This window comes from Meleagris gallopavo, chromosome 7, assembly GCF_905368555.1.
Source record: "Meleagris gallopavo chromosome 7, MGAL_WU_HG_1.1, whole genome shotgun sequence".
Taxonomy (NCBI): Eukaryota; Metazoa; Chordata; class Aves; order Galliformes; family Phasianidae; genus Meleagris; species Meleagris gallopavo.
The window spans coordinates 8,120,529-8,143,895 of record NC_139410.1 but is presented as its reverse complement, the minus strand read 5'-3'; the positions used below and the strand labels follow the sequence as shown (position 1 = coordinate 8,143,895).

The window sequence follows — 23,367 nt, the reverse complement described above, 5'->3', positions numbered from 1 at the left end:
CTCAATTACATTTGGAAATGTAAAATGCCACCCAGTTAGAAAGAGTAAGTTTTTAGCACTGCAGATTTTCTGTACGAAGCGAAACGTGCATGGCACGGCTCTCCAGGATGCTCTGCTTCTCTCTGTGCATGAATGGCACGTGTACCTGACAGGTGTCATTGCTGACGTTAAGCTGTGCTCTCAGTTGGCTGAATTGAGGGGAAAAAATGATTCTAAAAGTCTTAAATCTTGAAAATTTATCTTCCTGTTCTTGATTTTTTTTTTTTTTTTTTTAGGGGGGGAGGGGGTGGAGGGAGTTTGCTTCAGGGCTTGGTTTTGGAGCAAGGATGCTTTAGAACAGCCAGAAATGCTGAAAATGACCTGAGGAATTTGTCTTTTAGTGGATGGGATGGAAGCTTGGGATGGCAGCTTTCATCCTTTGCACAGGAGCTGCCCTTTCAGAAGTGTGTGTCCGTGACCTGCAAAACCACTCAGCTCTGTGGCTTTCTTTGCCATCTCTGTTTACATAGAGTTACTAGCTGTGGTTTAGTGGGCAATATTGGTGCTAGGTGGACGGTTGGACTGGATGATCTTAGGAGTCTTTTCCAACCTTAATGGTTCTGTGATATGCAGGCAGGTTTGAGCTGTACAGCTGGGGTTGGGGGCAGTGGGTTCCATGCCCCAAGTATGTGATGTGGTCATTTATCACTTAGTGTTGGCTTACGAGCAAAAAGAATAAAACGGAAGAAAGAATTAAGCAAAAAGAGGTGGAAGCATGGGGGCTGCTTGGCTATGGGCTGCTGGAGAGGTGGAGCTGATTCCAGCCTGCAGCATTAAACTATGCAGTGACCTGTAAGGGCAGGGAGAAGGGCTTAGCGAAAATAAAAGTTAAAGTTGAGCAGGAGCCCGTGGGTTTAGATTACATTGCCCTCCTAATCTCTTTGAAGTGGCTTACTGCTCCCTGGAGCAGACTTCTTTAAAGCCATCTGAAGATGCCTCTGGGATCGGAAGCTTGGTGCAATGGCTGAAGCTTTCCCTCTGTGATCATTTGTGGGTTTCCAGTTCTGAGGCAGCTACAGCCTTTCTATTACATGAACATACCCCAAACCAGATAAAACAAAGCATTGAGGAAGAATGTTTCCACCGCCTATGTAGTATATGGAAGAGTCTCATACTCCAGGTCATCCTTCTGTTTCCAGAGCTGAGAATGGCTAAGAGCTCACTGTGCACTTACCAAGTAATTTATGCTAAAAGGAATTTGCATGCTGAATGTCCTTTAGAACCTGTTGCACAGCCTAACCTCAAGGACTGCAGGCTGACAACATGAGGTGCTTGTGTTCTTGCTTGGCTGAACGCTGGGCATGCCCCACTGAAAGCCCGCTGCCTTTGTTTTTCAGCACCTTTGGGCTGCATTCCTGGAACTCTTGTTGTGTGCCATGCCTTTGTAATATCACTGTAAAATGAGTCCTTGAGTTTGCTTGAGTGCAGCATGTGCTGTCTGGGTTAAGTGGCCAGGTGTGTGCTGAGCAATGCTCCACACAGGGTATGACAACCTGAACGCTCAGGACCCAGCTGGGCTGACTTCATCAGGGGCTGAAAGCACTCTTCTGGTCTCCTGTCCTTTTCCAGCTAATAAAATGGCTGTGTTGTGCTGGTTGGCAATATGTGGATTTGTATTTACTGGGAATACTGCTGTGTGTATGTGTGTAATAATGTGTATATAACACAACTCTTCAAACCCCTAGGACTCTTCTCACTTGTCTCGGTTGGTTTACGATTGGTGTACATGGTCATGTTACCAGAACGTTTTATTTGCTGCATGGTATTTGCTGCTGGCCTGTTCCAAACTACCAAGCATAAAGACCATAAAGAAATATTAATTGGAAGTATTATTTGGATAGTGATAATGATCTTCATTACATATTTGCTAAGTGTTCTTGACTCTTCCTGCTGGCCTCTTTGGTGGTGTCTCCTTCTGCTTTGTTGCTCTCCTAGCTTATCTGTAGCTTCTTTTTAGGCATCCCATCACTTCTCTTCACCTTCTGTTCTCAGTCCTGCTACCCAGCCTGCAAAGTCGGCCATTGGGTTTGTATTCTATCAGATTCCTGCTGTAATACATGGAGCTTATTTTGTTAAATGTGTGTCATTGGACAGAGAAGCTGTCAGGATGTGTCTTGTCACTTCACTCAGGATTGCTCTTCAGTTTTGCATCTGCTTCCCTTATAGATAACCCATGCTTTCCATTTACAGTACTCAAGATCTAAGCACACCAATGCTGTACAGCGATGAAAGGGACCTGGTTTCAGACTTGCAAACAACAGCAACGATTAAAAAAAAAAAAATCAAAACTGAAAATATGATTTTGCCTTACATTGTGTCTTACAGCCGTCTCTTATCTGCTGCGTTCAAGACCTTGGCTTGAGGGGTCTTAAAACTGCTGTAGTAATTAATGCCACTCACATTTTGATTATGTTATGCAGGAAACTGAAGTGAGCCAGGTTTACTTTCTTGTGCAGCGGACCATGTTGATAAGGCAATATATAACAGATGATTCATGAAGCGCTGCTTGTCATTGCCTGCACTGCCTGAATAGCAAGCAGATTTTGGGCAGTGCTCCTTCACTGGGAAGACTTTAGGCAGTTTAAGCTGGGAGAAGAGGAGGGAACAAGTAGATGTGCGTTTATGGCTGTCTTGAAGGATAAAGACAGCGAATTTCAGAGAATTCAGAGGAGCAAAAATGGGTAGCATAAGTGGGGACAGAGAAGTAGGAAAGCACACAGGAGTTGTAAAATGATGTTGGAAAGAGGAGCAGTTAGAACAGTGTAAAATCTCCTGGAATGTGTTCATCCTGTGGTTCTCCGTTTGCAAGGAATTGCAGCTTGGCTGCCTCTGTAATACTTGAATCTTTTTGCACAGCATTCATTACTGGATACATCTTAATCAACTTCATTCTTTTCCTTCATGTTTTTTCTGCTGGATTTTATCTCAGTTTGATAAAAATCTGCCCGATGCTGCTGTCCTCTAGTGCAGAGGAATATGTGCTGAGTTGTGGCCGTAGACACCGCAGCCATCTGCCCCCATGGAATGACTGAATGTTTGTTTCAGACACAAGAAGTAGTCAAAAAGACCAAAAAAAAAAAATAATTGCAGTTTGGAAATTGAATCTTAGGCCAATGAAAAACCTCTTTCTAATCTAGGTAAGATTTTGTTCATGGTTTTTAACCCTAAGAGTGCTCCAAAAAGCCATTTAAAATCATGGAATCACCAAGGTTGGAGAAGACCTCCAAGATCATCCAGTCTGGCTGTCCTACTGCCACTATTTCCCTACTAAACCTCAGTACAACATCCAAACGTTTCTCGACACCTTTAGGGATGATGACTCAGCCTCCTTGGGCAGCCCTTTGCACCTCACTGCTCTTTAGGAAAAATTTCTTCTCCAAATGTCCAACCTGAACCTGTGGCACAACTTGAGGCCGTTTGTTTAGCTTGTAGGACCAGCAGAAAGCCAGAAGGTTGCTAGGAGGAACTGGAGGCTGAGGGTGAAGGTGATGTGTCAGCTCCTGTCAGGGGGCTGTGGAAAGGATGCTGACTTGCCTTGGGGCATCAGTGGCTCAAGCAGGCTCAAGGGTTTGACGAAGCTTTGCAGTCCTGGAACCCAGGAGGTGATGTGGCACACTGGGGACCCTGCAGGTACAGCCTGGTGAGTTTTGGTGACTCTTGTTTGCTTTTGAGTTTACTATCCTCGACCTCTCCTGGACATGTGTATCAGTGTGTTTTATAATGAGTCAGTAAGCTGCTGAATCATAAAATGGCTTAGGTTAGAAAGGAACTTAAAGATAATACAGTTTCAACCCCTCTGCCATAGGCAGGTTGCCAAAGTGAATGAAGTAGTGCATTGTAAGTGTTTGCTTTACGTGGTTGTATAGGATAAGTTAATGTATAGGAGATTAAAATCTGGGCACTGACGGTGTAGCTGTGCTTTGTGTAAATTGGCCTTTTAAAGCATCTCGTTCTTTCATCTCGGTAAGCACTGACATCTGATTAATCTTAATTCCATTTATCTATTATGAGTAGCGAAGAATCTTGATGTTTCACGTGTAGGAAATAATTTAGTTTATTGATTTATTTTCCAAAGAAACAGCGCTTTAATGATGTGCCTGTCACCAAGACTTAATTACTGTTAAATTCTGGGAACGTTAGTGTACTATGACTCGCTTTATGTGAAATCACATTGCGTTTGTCAAACGCACAAGATAGCATTAGTTGGCAGATATAATTTGCATTAACTTAAATCTGAGAGCTAGCTGTGATGGTGGGCCTGTCCCCAGTGGGTGAGCAGACTATGGTGTGCCTTGGCCTGTGCCTACAGCCAGCAAAGGGAAGGTGCAGCATCACAGCTGCATCCACACTGGTGTCCTCGAGTTTCATGCTGAATAAGCAGTTCTTCCAGGTTGCTGCTCAAGATTAAAGATAGATGAGCACGTTGCTCTGTTCTCCTTTCTTCCAGTTTTGTTCCTGTTTCGTATCACTTCAACAAAAGGGGAGGCCTGCAGCTTTCAGTGGGTTGTTTGTAGTAAGTTAATGTATTTTTATTGCATTAAATTATACTAAAATAGCTTACTCAGTCGCGTTACGTGTGCTCTGAAGAAGAATGTTCCAGCTAGTTTTGGTGTTTCCATTTGTTTGGGTTGCTTCTAGAAAAGGTCCCGAAACATAAGCCTGAAACAATGAATGGATTCTGTTGTATGCTGTTCCCAGCAAGGCTTTGGAGAAGGGAGTGCTGTTTAAAGTTACATTTTTATCTAGTTTGTGGCTGGTCTGGGAGAAGGTGGGCTGAGGAGAATGGGAGCATCAGCCTTTGTGTCGGGTGGGATAACTCAGCCTGGAAATGATTCAGGACTTAAAGGCTGTCCATTTCCCTAGGACCAATGGGAGGGGAATACAGGCTATTGGACAAGGGAGGCCCTAGGGGGAGGATTTGTAGGTAAAGTTGAAGTTCCTAGCAGGCTGGGTTACATTTTAGAGCACTGCCTATATACCCGCAAGGTCTCTGCTGGGCTGCAAGCACAGCCCTTTCTTTCCCCATGTAGGAAGAAGAAGGCCTACTCTGCTGCTGCTGTTTTCTACTGCTAGCCAACAAACCCATAGATTTCTGTAACTTTCTGTAGGCAGTGATTAGTGCCACAGACTAACTGAAGCTTTGCAAGTTAATGCCACTGCTGCTCACGGGCACCATGACGTAGGGAGAACCAGATGTGGTTAGTACTGAATATGCTCAAAAAGGTGTCTTGTCTTCAGTCTGTGATGAAGAGAAAGGGAAGGTGACATGAAAGGCCTCGTGCAGTCAGGTTTACTTGAGCCTGGTGTGAGATTTCCTGCTGGTAATTGATTCTTCCAATGGATTGGAACAGACGTTGGCTCTGCATTTGCATCTCAGTTTTTCCTCATCTATTTGATGTAAATGGATCTCCTAAAATAACAGGATCCATACAGAAGATTAATTTATGCACTTTATCCCTTCTCCTAGGCTGATTTTGTTTGAATCGAATGGTAATACTTTGGTTGGGAGAAATTTTATTTTATTTTTTCTTCTTCAGCCTCCACCAGCAGATGTGTTTGAATGAAATGCTCAGCCTGGAAGGGAGGCTGGTTCTCTCCCTAATCCCTCAGAAGTGAACGGCAGGGAGTTTATTCTGCTGCACATGGTAGGTGGTGAATGCTTCGTTGAAGGTTGTGCTTATCCATCCTTCCACTGCGCTCTTCTTCCTCATCCTTGCAGAGAAGGAAGGCTGCTGCCTCATCTGTTCCCAGTGCCATAAGCATGAAGTGTTTGATGAGCTTAATCATAATTATGAGTGAAGTCACAGCATTAGGAAAAAAAAAATGCTTTAAGCTTTGCTAAAGCAGTGAAATGGTGCATGGGAACATGTAACAGCAAAAGGCAATCTGAGTTTTTCACGTTCTGAGTTATCAACCTTTGATGTAATGAGAAGAGCTGGATGCTTCTGGATCTGTACAGAAAAGGTTTATGTACATATCAGTGCGATACAGAACAAAGTGTAGCACTTTGAGTATTCCTTCAGAAAGATTGCCTTGTGTGCTGAAGTGTTGTTCATGGACTGTGAACCACTGCAAATAGGAAAGACTTGTACTACATAATTTTATGAGTGCTCTGTGGTGTTTTCAGGTGGATTTACACAGGTTGTGGTCTTGTGTACCTCTGTGACTGTGTGTGGTTATTATTTTTCCTCGTGCTCTCTGTGTTAGTTTATGCCTTATAAACAAAGATAGGTGGTGGTGGTACCTGGTGCTTGTGTGTGGCCCAAGACATGGCAAATCTGAAGGTAGCTGGTGTTCCTTAGGGGGAATCCAGTCCTCCTCGTTGCCTGGGGTTAGGGAGTTCTTTTAGATGGCAGACCTTCAGCTAGCACCAGTTTTCAGAAGCCATCAGACTAAAGCATCCTTCTGCCAGTTAGTGACAGTATGAGAAATCTCAGCTGAATTCTGTTTGGTAGTGAAAGTGTGCTGCTTCTGGTCTTTGCTATGAGAATGCTGTTCTAAAAATAAACTGAAGTAAAGGGATGTTGAAAGCGGGGGAACAAATGAAAACTTATGCTTGACTGATTGAGGAGATAGTTATCATGGAGTAGTGCTGACTGCAGTATGAGTGAGGTCAAGGCAGGAAAGTTCTGCACCAGGCGGTAGTTGCATTGTAAGGGGAGAAGTAAGAAAACTGAGACTCGTAGATAGACATCAAACTTTTCTGTAAGCCTACCAGCAGCCAGGCTGCCACACCACAAAGGTTGTGCCCCTGAAGCCCAAATAGCAGTTGGGTAAGGAGTATTAGACAGCAGACATGAAATCCTGTAGTGTTGCAGCTAAACCAGACTCTTATCTGTGTAGATCGTGTTTGAAATTGGAGTTTGGACTATATAGATAGCGTAGGAAAAAAAAAAAAAAGGCATTCATGTTTAATTAGGTGTTTACCTAATTTAAAATGTCAGAAAAACCAAGCAACTTGAGACGTGTCCATGTAACATAGAAATGAGAGCATCTTCCTTGCGTGGAGTTTATCATCCCTCCTTGTCAGCAGGATATCCAGTTGTATACCTTCATAGAATCATAGAATCTTTTCATTTGGAAGGGACCCTTACAGGCCATCTGGTCCAACTCCCCTGCAGTGAACAGGGACACCTACAGCTCCATCAGGTGCTCAGATACACATCCAGCCTGACCTTGGGTGTCTCCAGGACGGGGCACCCATCACCTCTCTGGGCAACCTGTGCCAGTGCCTCACCACCTGCATTGTAAAAAGCTTCTTCCTTATATCCAATTTAAATCTCTCTCTTCTAGTTTGAAACCATTTCCCCTCATCATTTTACAACAGACCCTGATGAAGAGTCTGTCCTCTTCCTTCTTAAAGCCCCCAAGTGCCATTATGAATGACATTCCCCAAATCCTTTCCTTTGCTGGAAGCAGCTGATCAAGATGGGATGTTGGGAAGCAAGCTGAAAAGCTGAACAAACTATTGCCTGGGCTTGTGTGTCCCTCCTTTTGGAAATATTGCTAGTGTGGTGTACCCCAGGCTAAAGAGTTAAATGTAGACTTCCTACCCACTGTCTTTTTGCCCTTCTAAGAAAAATCAAACCATACGGCCATATTATTATTGGTGATAATTTAGACTTTTGCTGTGAGTAATGTAAACCCACTTGGGAGCCAAGGTCTCTTGTGAAAATCAGCTCCAGATTTGATATCTTTGACAATTTCTCTGTATGTCTTATATTTGGGCTTTCATTTTGGTAGCACAGATGCAATGTGTGTGCTTCTAGATGTTCAGATTGTTTAAGAAAAAAAAGTAAAATCATCAAAATAACGTAAGTATATAGTGTACCAATGGGGCTTGTATTCCGAGTATTGCAACACAAGGTGTTCTCTGTTCTAGACTGTAAATATTTATCTCTTGTCAAAGCACAGCAGTTACTACTGGGAGCTGATCTGGCGTGCGAAAAGGTTTTCCTTAAGGAATTTGTTTCCTTTTATTTACAGTGTTATCGTATATTTAAATTCCAGGGCCTCAGTGTATAGCTCTGAGACTCATTCTTAACACTGGCAGCGAAAACCTAAATTATCGCATCCTCTGAATGCAGATAACTGAGTTCAGAGCATATGTTGTAACCAGCCAGCAAGTGTGGGTGTGAAAATCAAGCAAACATAGGAAAAGGTACCGTCTTCCTGCAGCTGGAGGAGGCTGCTGAGTGAGGATGAGAGCCGACCGTGTCACTGAGTGCCTTCTTGGCAGCAGGGAATCTGCTTCCAGTGACAACTTCTGGAGTGGCTGCTGATAGAGCGTTGCCTGGGTGCAGGCATAGTGTTCCTGCACTTGGCTGTTGCTTGTCCCTCTCCTCGCCCTGTGGATTTTGTCTCCTTGAGCAGGTGTTCACAAACCTTTGAGCTTTCACTTAGCCTCACTGACAGCACACCTGTTTTGTCCTAAGCCTTCTGCTGGAGCTCCAGTGCTGTGCTGAGTGCTACCTGCGGTGTACTGCTGCTCTGCAGAGATTTATGGGTGATGATGCGAAGCCTTGCTGCTGGCTGAAGCTCCTGCTTTTGAGGAGCTGTAGGCTGCTCTCATCTCTCTGCAGAGATTTATGTTGCTGGGAAGTTGTTTCTAATCTGTTGTGCCATATGTGGGTGACTTAGCTTGAAAAAGGTCTGTTTTTCTTTTTTACTTAAGCTTTTCTATATGCTTGCTGTTTGATACTGACAATTACTGAAGTTTCTGTGCTCCCTATGCTTGCCAGGTAGATGACATACCCCTGCACTTTGTCCCAAAAGAAGCCAAGGGCTGTCAAGCAGGTATTCCAGCTGGAATGCTTTTTTCCTCCCTTAGGAAACAGGCGTATTACCAAAGCTGCATTGCTACCACTGTAGCACTGAATAGCTGTATTTGCTCCCTGGCACTGTCTGGATTACAAAATACAAAATGCGTGTCTCATGCTATGTCCAAACCTAGCTTCTGAGCTTGTCTCTGTGGTTCAGAGCTAGCAAGCAGATAAAATGAAGTGAAAATGAAAACAAATGCTTTCTTTGGCTCCAGTGTCTATAGATATAGAATATATATCTATATAATAATATATAATGCATCTGTTAGGTGTCTCTTCCTCTCAAAACTTCAAGAACAGCAGATGGATGTCCTAGTATCACCTTTTGGAAACAGCTCTTTGCTTCTGAGGTTATCTGCTACCAAGTCACGTCAGCTTCAGCACCAGCTCTGTAAGGTCAGTCTTCAGGGATGCACAGTCAATACAGCCTTTATTTTCCCCTCTCTCTGAAATCTTTTGCAGAATTCACTGTTTCATCTTCTGGGCAAGAAGCTCTTTCCCGAGGCAGCTTTGTCAGGGTGTTTTACAGCTTAATGTCGAGTCCTTTGTGTACTTCCAAATGAGAGTAGTAAAAGATAAATGTCCAAATGATTCTTAAGTACTGTGATATTCAGAATTGAGCCAAATTTTCTACCCCAAAATATCTCAGCATTCCTCTGAACAAAAAGTAAGCTTGCTTTGATCAAGGTGAACTGTTCTGCACAATGTCCTGTTAGAGTTGTGTAGCTCACTTCTATGCAGTATGTTTTAGTGGGCTTGAAGTAGTTTGCAAGAAACCAAAAGCACGTGAACTCTCAGTAGAAATGTCTATTTGCATATTTACTGGCTTATGTGCATGCAGATCTGTCAGCAGCCTCTGCTCTTTTTTGCTTGATCTTATCTCTCCATTCCATTTCAGAAATAAATTCCTACAGTCTACTTCCCCTCGCTCCAGTCTTGGAGCATGCTTTGTGTGCAGAATGTCTGGAAGTGACAGAGGCACGTTTACTTTGTGGTGTCCGACGTTTTCAGAGAAGTCCAGGGTCTTCATCTTCATCAAAGCCAACCAATTTCTGGTGGTGTGTTTGCTGAAACTGAACGTGGCCTCGTGAGGAGGATATCTAAAAGCGTGCGAAGGTGTGAAAATCCAAATCCCAGGAGACTGAATAAGAGACTTCAAGTTTGGGCTATGATGCTCTAATAATTGGCAGTGAAGACTGAAGAGAGGCCAAACAGCATTTAAATTGCTTTGCTTGATTCCTTGCCTGTCTTAGAGAGGCGAAAGTTGTCATGTAGCGTATAAAGTTGTAAAGAGCAATGTAAGTTGTAATCTACAGCACCTTGTGTGAAATAGGATAGATACAGAAACTTGACAAAATGTGAGCTGGGGAGTTAAGCCTTCCTTGATGGCAGGGAGCTGAAGTTTTCTCAAGTGGCAGCTGACAGTGTTTTAAAATACACCAAAAAAAGACCCCGTGGCAGGTACTGCATCAGTTCATGAAGTATGTCCCAGTTTTTGTGCCAGTTGTTCCTTTCTTGCACATACTACAATAGTTCTTGCTTGTCAGCCATGAGCTTGAAATTTTTGACTGAAGATTCAAGTTTTTGTTAAAGAGTGCTCTCTGTTATTACAGTTTAACCCTATTTTAGTTCAACATGCGTGTTAACATTTGTCTGGTGATGATGTTAACTTTCCATTCCGGGCATGTTGGTGGTTTGAGAGAGCCTGACTTGTAATTTAAAAACAAAATGGGTGGAAAAGCCTGGATTTTTTTGTACATAGGAGGATATACCTCTACTTTATCTTCTAATGGTGACTGCTGCCTGTTGGGCATGTTCCTGCAGTTAAATTCTTATTGCCTCAGCAGCTTGGGCAGGTAAGTCAGAGACTGAACAGGGCACCTTGTGTTCATTGGGGTGGGAGGAAGACACTTTGAAGGCGAAGCTCTAGGTTTTGATCAGTGCAATATCCTGTGTACTCTTCATATAAAATCTAGGGGTAGATAAGGCTGGAGGGAATGGCCTCAAGTTGCATCAGGGAGATTCAGGCTGGACGTTAGGAAATATTGCTTTTCCAAAAGAGTGGTCAGATTCTGCAGTGGGCTGTCCAGGGAGGTGGTAGAGTCACTGATCCTGGATGTGTTCAAGGAACGTTTTGATTTTGTGTTGAGGGATATAGTTTAGTGAGAACTATTGGTGATAGATGGATGGTTGAACTGAATATCTTGTAGGTCTTTTCCAACCTTGGTGATTCTGCGACTCTGTGATGCCATATTGGCATTGAGAAAAGGTGTGCAGGTAATGCAGTACAGCTACATGCCATACTGCATAGGAAAACAGAGGCACATTAAAAAAAGAAATGTGAAGTAGCACCAGAAGTTGGAGAGGGCTCTGAGGTCAGTTGATGGAAGATGTGGGAGACATGGTTGCCCGTTCAGAAGGCTTCCACCTTCTCATCCATCTTTCTTACTACAGTACAAAGCTGCCATGCAGCAAGATCTGGCACTGGGAAGAATGGGGTAATTAGACTCAGTGATGTGCCCACTCTTATGGAAGTGGAGGAGCAATTGCAATCAGAAGTTGCATTTTCTAGCTGTGCCCCAAAAGCAGAAGGCTCCTGGGTTGCTGCTTTGCAGTGGGAAGTGTGTTTTGCTTTTAGTATTTGCATGTAAGAAGAAACGAAATACAAGAAATGTTTCACTGCAAGAAAGAAGCAAGAAAACACAGAAACTGTTAATTCTAGCTTTTGTGGATGAGAACATGCTGCTGTTTAATGAGTTGAGCTGTAGCCAGCACGCAGGGTACAGCTACAAGCACTGTGCTGTTAGCTGGGCTACCTGGGCTAACACTGTGCAGTGTGAGCATTGAGTGCTTGAGCAGCCTTCATTAAGTTTCTGGTTGAACTTAATGCTAGTTCAAACTAGCATTACAATGTTTGTTCTTAAAAAAAAAAAAAAAAAAAAAAAAAAAAAAAAAATTAATAATAATTGATATTTTTTCAAGTTAATGAAGTAATTAACAGTGATTGATGACACATGTACTTAGCTATTTTCTGTTGGTAGACCAGATGGGTTAGGCACAGCTAGTGACCGGTAGTTTTGATTTCTTGTCAGACGGAACATGAAGTTCAGATGTGGGCTGTAACAGCTGAAGTAGAACAGTAAAGTTTGATATTTTTCTCTCTGCTTTCCCCTACCTATATAAGAAAGCTTAAATAAACAATCTTAGGTAAAAAAAAAAAGTTGTGATTTGTGCACTTTCAGCAGTTGAGAAAACTAAGCTGAAGTGAAAATGCAGTTGGAAAGTTGAAAGTTTTCCTTGGTTTCCCAAAACTAGGTGCTTAAAGGTGTTGGCATTCTTTTTTTGTCTGTATCATGCTACTTGGAAAGAGGAAAGCTGTATGTGTATGCTTGTCCAAGCAGGTAAGAAATTGCATTTCGGACTTGTTTTGAAAGCTGCAGGAAAATGGTGGCTGAGTCCGCTTGGTTTGGTCAGCAGTGTAGAGAGAGAGCAGTGCTGCTGAAGTGTTATAATGTGTTGCAGTGGTAAGTATTGAAACACTGCTGAAACTTGAACAAATAGGATGATGTTTATGTTGAAGGACTGTGTTTGGATCACAGGTATTGATAGGAAGCTGGTGCTCGTGGTGTGGTGCTTCAGTTGGACTTGTCTGCTGGTCAGAAAACCAGCCTGGCACTGAGAGTGTTGTTGAGGAGGCTTTGATTAAGACTAATACTCCTTTTTCTATCGCTTCTCGATCAAGTACTTTCAAAGAGTTCTGACTTCTTGTGGTTCTGAATTATTGTAGCTATTGAATTGTGTGCAGGGTGCTCTACAAACGAGTGGAGAAATAAGACAAATGCTGTCCTTAATACGCTGGTATTAATCCACCTTCTGTTAAGTGCTGTGTTGAGCTGTCTGATTTGAACTCTTTCAAGTGCAGGAATACTAGGATGGAGGAGAAAAATGGAAAGAGGGAAGAACAGGGCTTCAGAAATGGCTGAGACAGAGTAAATTTTTATAGGTAGCTGCCCAATTTGTACCAACTCCTCTGAGGCTTCAGTGGCAGCTGGAGGAGGCTCTTGAGGCAGACTTTTATCATTTCTCCCTCCCACGCGGATCCATCTGTGAGACTGCTTGTTCTTGCTGCTCTTGCTGAGAAACTGGATCGAGCTCAGAAGCATCCTGCTCTTTCAGACCCTCTGCCAGAGTCTTGCTAGTCAGGGAAGGTTCTGTAATCCTGCAAATTTACATATTCCCAGGTTTTACACACAGTCGGTTGTATTTCTCAAACTGTTGCTCTTCTGTGACCTGTGTTGGCTTAAAATGAGGTGGGGGAGAATCCAAGCCATTGCCCACTTTTATTGGAGCTCCACAGGCTGAACATGAGGTGATATTTACAGATTTGCTAGGACTCCTAAAGATGATACATTCACAGACTTGGGTTACATGTCAGAGAATTTAGACCCGCTTGTGATGAACTTGATTATAGAACATCCCAAGTTGGAAGGGACCCACAAGAGTCACCCAGTCCGACCCTTGGCCCCACACAGCACCTCCCAGACCCAACCCCTATGGCTGAGGTTAGTGTCCCAACGCTCCCTGAGCTCTGGGAGCCCTGGAAGCTGCTCCATGCCCACCGCCCTCTGGGGCACAGCTTTCTCCTCTCCCCACCTCACACAGCTCCATGCCCTTCCCTCAGGCCCTGTCCAGTAACTTTATGTGCTTTTGTGGTATCTTATGGAAGGCCTAAAACTTTCCTTTTTAGGATACAGAGGAGGCACCTTCAGCTTTCTACCTTTTTTTTTGTGTGGAATATGCAAAAAGAATATTCTTCCAAGGTAGCCCTAGGTAAAAAAAAAAAATTAGTGAGGAAGGCGTGTTTAACTTGCAGGCTTCTGCTGGGGTCAGCCTTTAATAGTGGCAGATACAAGCTAATTTAACTTTGAAATTCACTTCTAATGTAGTATCAGTGTCTCACGCTGTATTTTCAGTGTGCTCTGGTACTTTGGCTTTTAAATGACTGAAGTGACAGGGCTACCACTGGATATCCATTTGAGCAACTGACTTGACTGAAGCGCAACTGAAAAAAGCTTTGGAAAAATCAACCTTCCTTCAGAAGTCTGTGTGCCATGGACATCTGTAGTTGTGTGTTTCTTCTTATAAAAAGTAGAAGACCATGAAACTGTAGAAAATGGTGTTTTAATTATTTTTGAGAAGCTTTGTTAGAAATAATGTAACTGCGTATGTTTGTTTGCTGCCCTTGAGTAGCTACAGATTGTTTCAGTGAGGTCACAATCAGTTAAGTTTTTCTTATTTGTTGCTGCTGTTCATTTCCTTTTGCACTGGATGGTGACTTCGGTGCATGTGCAGTGCTGTTTGTATTGCAAGGCCTTGCTTGACAAGCCACTGTCTAAAAATAATAGCAGGACTGCTCCAAAAGCAACTACCAGGAACTGTCTAGCAGTGTATTATAGCCTTCCTTGAAGAAACTGCGTAAATACGAGGTAGGTATCAGTTACTCTTGTAGTCTTAATGTACATATACTATAATTTAACACTTAGAGCAAATATAGTTAGGTACTGAATCCCTTTCTTAGCGCTGTACCATACAGAACCTGTCACAGAGTTAAAATGTGTAGTGCACACATGTAAGTAATAAATCCTCACAGCGTGCACTTGAATGTGAAAGTTGAAGGGAGAGGCGGAAACACAGTATTTGTTCTACCCTTGGCTGCCATGTGAGAATAGCACTTGTAAGGGCTGGCATTGAAATGTCAACACTTGCTAAACAAACGTAGTGTTTTAATTCCTTGAAGTAGTGGGTAACGCTCTGTGTTTCTTAGCTGGTTAGTGCATTCAAATGGTTGTGTTGGGCTTTTGATCTTATGGGTAAGTACTTCTCATTTTGCAGGTACAGAAGTATAGAGACAAGAAGCTGAGCACAGACATGGCACACCACTATCCAGTTTGGTGACAGGCAGGCTCCTCTTGTACCTTTGGTGAGAAGCTATTTGTAATAGCTGAATTAGCTTAGGTTTTTCATTTAGTTGTTAGATGGGTCTAAAACCCATACTTCAGGTACTCAGACTGGTTTTCTGTTCTTCCTCCAAGTGGATGACTGAGTGCAATGCAGGTACTTTTGCAAGATGGATCTCCATCATGTCAGCATGGGGCAAAGCAGAACTGCGTGTGTGGCTTTTCTTGATGACAGAAGAGAAACATGTACTGGTGCAAGAAACAAACATTTCTCACTTATATTCTAGGGAAAAGAAGTTGCACAAGTATATTCTCCTTTCAGCCTTTCCACTGGAGAGCCAGCTTTGGATAGCTGATACAGTCTGCCAGAGTACAGTTCTCTGAAGCACACCCTGTGAGGCAGTGACTTGTCCCACGGTCTTCTGCAGAAGTACTTGCTGTTTGTCTGTTTGCTTTTGTAATTCATGAAAACTTTCTCCTCACACCCTGAGTCAGAGTTTCTCAGTACTGCTTAGAAGGAGCATGTAATGCTTTGTTGTAATTTGCAGCTGGTATATACTGATACTTTCCTCTCTTAGGTGTCCACGTGAAGTCTTCCCTAGAAAAAGAATGGAAATACCTTTTGTGGTGATTGGTAACTTCTATTAATTATGTTTCTGCATACTGTCATGGTAATGCCTCTCAGTGATCTCCAGGCTGAAGGCTTAAAGTCTGCAAAGTGGAATTTATGCCACACCACTTTGCTCTTATTTTTTGTCACACTTCTGGTTATACAGTGTACTTGGGAATGGAAAGGGGAGTCCGGTTTTTCACACAGTGTTTCTTATTTTGGAGGAACTGGGATACAAATTGATGTTCTACTTTTAGTTTCTATTACTGTCGTGGCATGCTGACACGTATTTGTCAAGTGAGCATTGAGAGGATGCTGTGTCTTACGGTGCAGTGTGTTTATAAAAAAATGTAAAAGCTATTACTCCTGCAGGATTTGTTTAGACAGAAACACAGTCTTCAAAGAATTAAAACACGTTGAGAAGATGCCTTGTGTTGTTTGAGGCTTCCAAATATGTTTTCAGTGACAGTTCTGTTCTGGATATTGTTGAAACTATAAGGAATAAATGCTTCTGGAACTGGACGATGCTTTTGAATCCTGGTCTCTTGGGACAGCTTCAGTGAAGTTGTCTTCTGCTGGAGAAGAGTTGAAGTGGTGTTGTCAAAGGGTTGCATGAGTCCTAAGAACTACCACCACTATTTTTGTCATCTTGCAAAGTGGTGGCTCTGGAGGCACGGTCCCTAGAGAGAAGAGTCAGCCCAGGAGGCTGTTTCACACTGCCTCTGCTGTAAATAGATGTAAACCATTATTATTATTGTCTCAAACCACTGTATGCCTGCTCTCTTCCTTGTCTCCTCCTTCCTTCATATATAGATCCTATATTGATAGTTTTTAAAAAACAATCCCTGGACAGTGAAGGCAGCACTTTTTTTTTTTTTTTTAAGGGGCTGCCTCATCAAATCCAGAAGCCTGTACGAAGCTCATGTATGCTGCAGCACTGGACTGTTTGCAGGCTGTGTGTTATGAGAAGGAATCCGAGCAAGCATCAAGCTGCGGTTGTTGTCATCTCAAGCTGAGCATGTGGGATTGAGCTTAAAACTGTTTGCTTGTTTACAGAGCAAGAATTGTAAAACCTTGGTAGATTTTGAAGAAAATCTTGTTTTCTGCCTCACATTGCATATGTAAACGCAGATGAATTAATGCTTTTTGGAAGAAGGTGTTTCCATGGCTTTTTGGAGGCTCCAAGGTGCTGGAGTGCTGCTGCATGCTCAAGAAGCATGAGCAGGCAGAAGGCTTTTGCCTTGTGTTCCTTCTGGTGCTACCTTCTCTGAGATTACTTGCTTGTCCTCTTAAAAGGCAGAGCAGCGCTCATTGGACCCAGAATTGAACTTCAAATCAGAATGGGCTGTGCAGCATGCATATGACTTGCAGCATGTTTAGATGCATTGAGTCAGCAGACAGATTTCGTTTAACTGTGATTTTTCAAGTGATCTTGTCAGCTCACTGTAGAGTTGCTGTCTGAGGTTGCTGATGGGATGTGTCTGATGGGGGCTGCAGATGAAACGAGGTCACTGAGATATGGGTATCCTGCAGCAAAAGGACTTACTTGGCTTAAAACAATCCTGGTACTTAACCCTCAGGCCAAGATTTTGATCTTGGCTGAAATACCATAGTGATTTAAACTCTGAAGAGTAGAGCTTTGCAGACACAACTCTACGGTAATCTTAATTATTGGTTAGTGCACATCTGCAGGTTTGACTAGCATGGGCATATCTGAGATGGGCTGAGAAGAGGAAGATGAATATCTGCACCGTCAAAACATTTGTATGGTGGAACAGCAGGAGTCTTGTTAATTGTTTTTAACTAAATGCACACACAAAAAAAGCTTCCAGCAGCTGCAAAATGCAGGGAAATAATCTTGGAAAACAGTCAGATTTCTTGGACTTTCTGGTTCACATGCAGTCCTGCATCCTAATTGTATCCAGATAGCCAGTGTGATGGGGGGTGGGGGAAAACATGTTGAGATGTATGTGGAAGGAGTGCTGCAGGAAAGAGTGGTGGAGTGCTGTCTGTATGGGTGCACTTTTGGAGGTAGGGGATCCAACCTGGTCATGCAGTTAGAAAGGAGGAAGGCAAGGAAGCACTGCTCAGTGTTAGGAGCACAGTTTTTACAGAGAACTGTTAAACGATTTTGTGTATAGAGCCAAATGCCTTCCCTCTTGGCTGTCTCACATGTGTTATTATTCTGGTGTATAGGTGGTTTGTTGGGAAATGTGATGAATTGATGCCTGCTGGTGAATTTGCTCTTGCTTGCTTTCTAGATATTAGAAGAAGTAGTTGGATCCTCGTGAAGGTGTTTTGTGCAGGTGCCTTCTTGAAACGCATAATGGAAGGCTTGCCCGCTGTACTGCTGAGCATTAAGTGTGCTGTGTGTTGAGCTTGCTGGTATGAGATGAGTAAGATAAGAAATGAAATTAACGTCAGTGCCTTTCATCTAGGGAAGCTGTGTCATAAGGCATGCTGGTTTGTTGAGCCACCAAAACAACTCGGAAGCGAAGGCCTCAAGCAGCTGCAGCACTCCCCCCCCCCCCCCCCCCCCAGTGTCGTACCATATGGTGACTGCAGATACAAAAGTTCCTTATCAGTTGATGGCAAGAAGGTGACAGCACAGGCAGGCATCAGCAGCTACCTGAGGGCTGTGACAAGGGTGCAGCTGAAGCAAAACCAGCTTTCACTGGCTCTGCTGGAGCAGCCCTGCAGCTTTGGAGCCTGAGCTGCAGGAGTGGGGGCTGCGGGTGCCTGTCTGGCCAAAACAGTGAGTTGTGAAGCTGCCAAGGATCATGATGCTGTAAACAAATACCCACTCATCCCCAGGTGGGCTGCCAAAGCAGCTCTTCCAGGTCTTGACCCAGTCCTTCCTGTGCATGTGGGGCAGAGAGAGCCTGTGAGCAGTGTGGGCTGAATCCCTCCTTCTTAGAGAACCACAGGATGGTTTGAGTTGGAAGGCACTTTTAAGATCATCCAGTTTCAACCCCCTGCTATAGGCAGGGACCCCTCTCACTAGAGCAGGTTGCTCAAAGCTCCATCCAGCCTGGCTTTGAACAGCTCCAGGTGTTATAGCCAAGGTGGTGGTTGCCCTTGTCTTGGAAGGCAGTGGCATAGAAATAAAACAAGTCCTGTGTTTGTTTATTCTTTTTTTGTGGATTCTTTTTCTTTCCTTCTATGAGAGAACCTTCTTGGAAAAGCCATGTAGGCTTCAACATATCTGATGCATAGGAGTAAGCAACATTTTGCTTCTCCACTTTTGAGAAATGCTTCGCTGGTGGCGAAATGACAAATTTACAGAAGAACTGTCTTAGGTAGGACACTGAAAACAACTTTTGGCTGCTGTAGGAACCTCTCATTGGACTGCATTGAGATCAGTTCAACTGGTAACTGAAAACAAGAAGCTAGTGGTGAGATAAGTCATGAAAGGGCTGCTGTGCCTGTCCTGGGGAGGTCTGCTGTGCTTGTAATTTAGTCACTCCTGTATAAGATGTGTAGGAATTCTTTAAAAGTAGTAACAAATGTATAGGTGAACTGAATTTGAGTGTGGTTCTTCCGTTGTCTTTGCTCTCCCCAGGCAGTAGTAGCCCCAAACACGCAGAAGTTTAATGTTGATGATCTCTTTTTATGCATGACTGAATTTAGATAGACCTTTGGGGGAAGAATTGGGTACGTGTCAACCAGAGGTGCTGTTATATGGATTTGCTGCTGCTGTGTCAGTCGAATTTCTTCAAGAAAAGGAAAAAAATATATATTTTCATTGTTTTCTCTGTTATTCATTTTGCATCATGTAAATGGGCAGATGGGAATCACAGAACACTAGGGGTTGGAAGGGACCTCTAGAGATGCACCTAGCCCAACCAACCCCCTGCCAAAGCAGGCTCCCTGCAGGTTGTACAGGTAGGTGTCCAGATGGGTCTTGAATATCTCCAGAGAAGGAGAATCCACAACCCCTCTGGGGAGCCTGTTCCAGTGCTCCATCACTCTGACAGTGAAGAAATCCTTCTTTGCATTAGTATGGAACTTGTGTGTTCCAGAATCTGTTAGCTCTGTTCTGAAATTTTATCTGCAGCTGAGATTGTTTGTGCCATAACATTACCTGCTATTTTTATTGGACATGAATGATAGTAATATTTGCTAATGTCTGGTCCAAGCTGACCTGAGTCTTCAACAGGATGTGCAAATTAATGGAACTGGAAGATCTTGAACACTTGAGATGGCAGAGACCTGTAGGGATTAGAAATGACACTTAAGTAATTTTCTCTTAATTTAATATGTAATGTAAGAGAGCATTCCAGGTCTCTGAAAATGCAAGATAGGCAGGGAGGCTTGGAGAGCTGTAATGCTGAAAAACTTGCAGTAGAGAGAAACAGACAGTGAAAGGTTTTGGGTTTTTTTTGTTTTGTTTTGTTGTTCTGAAACAGCATGTGCTTTGCATTGTTCTGCAAACCAAAGAAGTACCATCATAAAGCAGGGCCCAACAGAAGTGGCTGCGCTGGTATTTAAGTCTCAGATTTGCTGTTGCTGCCCTACTGAAAGGGAACACCAATATCTAATGACAGGAGGGAGAGTAAGGTTGAGTATGGTAAGAGCTCTTCCAAGAATAAATGGGACTGTTTGGAATGCAATGGCAAAGATAAATTGTGGGTAGATGCTCATTGTGCAAGTAGCAGTAGTAGTTAATATCATAATTGTCCTCCGCCCAGGGAATATTGCTGCCTTTGCTGAAGGCTACCACACCCTCAGATCTGCTGCTGGAGCAGCTTGGGGTGAGTGCTGCCTGCTTTGCTTTCAGCAACATCAGCTGGTTTAATGGAGATGGGCTGTCTGGTTTGTGCCAGCCTGGCTTGCAGTGTGAAGTGGGTTATGGAGTGCTGGGTGTAAACTGCTCTCACTAGCAAAGCTGTGTGGGCAGTGATGTCTGTTTCCTCCGGACTGTTGTCTTCTAACATGGTGTCCTCAGGGTCTACAAGTTTTCTGCTGAGACATTGAGTGCTGATGATGCTTTCGGTGCAAAGGAGGGAAATAATCTGTGCTCGTGTAATGCTTTGTGTAAAGGAGGCAAGTCATTCTGTCTGCTTCAGTAGCTCTACCTGATAGCATGTATCAGTGGCAGGTCTGGATTATTTTTGGGGTGTGTAAGGGTACCTTAGGTGAGCTAACTTGATGTTTTGCTCTCTTCTTTCTTTAATATGCAGCTTAAAAATAATGGAGAGCGGTGGATTTTTCCTGGGCAGTATGATGTTGCTTCTCAGTAAACTGCTGGAAGCTTGCACAGAGTGGGTGTGAAATGGATTGTGTGGGCTTTTTTCCTTCCTGCTCCAAGACCACTTCTTGGCACCAAGAAGTTTTTCTTTAGACTTCTTTGGGGAACAGATGCGTGAAGTACAGTTACCACTCATACATATGGCTTTTAAAATATGGAAGCTGTTGGACTGAAGTGGCTTCATATGGTATTGTTGAAGGATCAGAATGAACATGCAAGTTTAGGTTTTCAAGGCTTGAATGTGTAGCTGAAAAGTTTTTTGGTTTGTTTTTACAAGGTTAAATATTTGCATTTTCATGGTTATTTAAGATTACACCCATAGCTGTGAAAGTTATTCTTTCTGTAACTTTCAGTGCCGAAAATGATATCCTCACTTAGTCTCTTCTCTTTGGGGGGGGGGGGGGGGGGGGGGGAAGTATAATGCGTAATTAAAATAGTTGTAATTCTTAATTCTCTAATGCAGACATCTTTTTATTGCAGGTTCACAGTTTGAAAACTGTTAGAAGATACTCTGCCACCATATTGGATTACTTTGTGTGCAACTCAGCATGTCACTTTGCCCTGGATTTTATAAGGTGGCCATAATTTAATCCCCACTTTCAGTTTCTATGTATCGGTGAAGCATTGGAGCTCTTTAGAGCTACTGTTACTTGTGTGGAAACTGATCTGTCTCAAATCCCTTCTCCAAAGGACTTGACATTACCAGCAATGAGCTCCCAAAGCCATCCAGGTAAGGACAAAACCCCTTTAGAAACGAGAGCCAGACATCACTGTGCTTGGCCAAAAATGTGCTGTATTTGAACTGCATAATAGTTTATGTGGCACTAGAAGGCTATGTGTTTTTTTTGCTTTTTGCTGCTTTGTCAGAGTAATAATCCAGTCTCTGCTTCTTTCTTCATGATTGAGATCATGCAAAGATGGAAAGTTGCATTGCTCTTATCAGCCATGAGGAATTTCTGCCTGTTTTAGGTTTTTTGATGGTTGTGTCATGTGCACCTGAATGCACTGAAAGGTCTGGGTGTTTGCTGAGATGTTAACCTGATCATTAATTCTGCTAAAACTGCACTGATAAGTCTTAATGTTACATGGTATTCCTACAGGGAGTGGTCACAGTTCTGCTAGTGAGTGTTAGTTGATGTTTAAGAAGAAATCTTTTTAAATTTGAAGTACTTTTTAGTTCGAAAGCAGAGTTTTGTGGGAACAAGAGTTCATTAATCCATCTCAGTGCTGGCTGGGGGATTATCCCTAATGTGTTTTGTAACTTAAGACATGAGTCATGGCTACAAAATTGTGCATTTCTGTCTGCCAGGAGGCTCTGTAGATGGATGCTCAGTTACCTGCTTTTGAGCTTAAAGTCTTGTCAAATGTTTGCATTTAGTGAGTGTCAGGTAAGCTACTGTTAGGCTTTTTAGATTTGTGAGCTTGGAAGAAGAGTGTTTATTTGTGTTCCAGTATGTCTGCTGATTGTTTCAATTCTTGGTTAGGAATAGCGACCACAGAAAGGTAATCCAGTAATGGCGAGGCATGTGGAACTGCTTGTTTAATTATGCTTTTGACAGGTTGCTTTTGTGACTTCCATTTAATCAGTTTTAGGTTAACAGCCAAATAAGACTAAAGTTAAGTCAGCATCTCCTTAGATTTAAGGAACCATGTGTTTGTATGGGAAGGATTTTATATGTGCTTCAGGATGATTAATAGCAGTCCATTAGTGGCTTCTGAGGCTGGGAGCAAGAAATATTACAGCAGACTGGGATGCTGGAGGTTAGAAGCAGCATCGCTGAAAATCTGAACCTTGCATAATACCTGTTTTATAATTCTGTAATGTAGTAGTCTGTTAGATTTTCAGACATCTTTCTGGTGTTACAGGGAGTGGGGAAATTAAATATGTATGAGTAGTGTTCTGCATGTAGGTATTCAGCTTTGATACAGTTTTTGCAACACAGTGCTTTTCTAAAGGTCTGTTTTTCAAGAATGTGGACGGTTCTTATTGGAACAGGTTGCCCAAGGAGGCTGTGGATGCCCCATCCCTGGAGGCATTCAAGGCCAGGCTGGATGTGACTCTGGGCAGCCTGGTCTGGTGGTTGGTGACCTGCACACAGCAGGGGGTTGGAACTGGATGATCATTGTGGTCCTTTTCAGCCCAGGCCATTCTGTGTTTCTCTGTGAGACATTGAGGAGCTAATGGCTTTCTCCATTTTCCTGTACAGTAGTCGGATAGATTGAGCACACAGCTGTGTTAAGAACCAGCAAATAAACCTACTGATGAGCAGCATCTCTCCAAATGTTCTGGAAAGAGAGATGTCATTCCTAGCTGAGCTGTTCTGTTGACTCTCATTGCTGATTTGTCTTGTTCTCCTTTAATTCAAATGTGAGCTCATCCCTTTTTCACCTTGCCCTCGTTTGGTGCCCAAGATCTGTACTGATGATCTGAGAGAGTCCTATAAGAAGTGCCGAGGATAGAAGGCAGAAGCTTCCCATGCAAGAGGAGTTTTTGTGGTGCTAAAAATCAACTTAAGACTTTTGCAACAGACATGTTTGTGTGATTTTTTTGCTGGAATATTTGGTTGCCTCAAACCCAAGGAAGCAGCAGCTCAACTGGGTGGTTCTGGATACATATGCATTCTCCTGAGCTACAGCTCCTAAATTTCTTGGCCCACTGTCACACAGAGGAGCTTGGAGTGAGGTATG

General features: G+C 43.1%; 1 protein-coding gene across 11 annotated transcripts in view; it reads left to right on the top strand.

Moving 5' to 3' along the window:
* Positions 1-23,367, top strand: part of HDAC4 (histone deacetylase 4) — a 215,392-nt gene that overhangs the window by 1,826 nt on the left and 190,199 nt on the right. For 3 of the 11 annotated variants that reach the window (XM_085228650.1, XM_085228646.1, XM_085228648.1), the window contains exons 2-3: positions 21,160-21,254; positions 21,370-21,409. The exons of 5 other annotated variants lie outside the window; for them this stretch is intronic. In XM_085228650.1, coding sequence (XP_085084776.1) covers positions 21,228-21,254; positions 21,370-21,409 — 67 coding nt within the window. In that variant the 5' untranslated portion in view covers positions 21,160-21,227. Of the gene's footprint in view, positions 1-5,576; positions 5,685-21,159; positions 21,410-23,367 lie in introns of all 11 variants that reach the window. 3 more of the 11 variants (XM_085228652.1, XM_085228651.1, XM_085228647.1) reach the window with 2 other exon arrangements.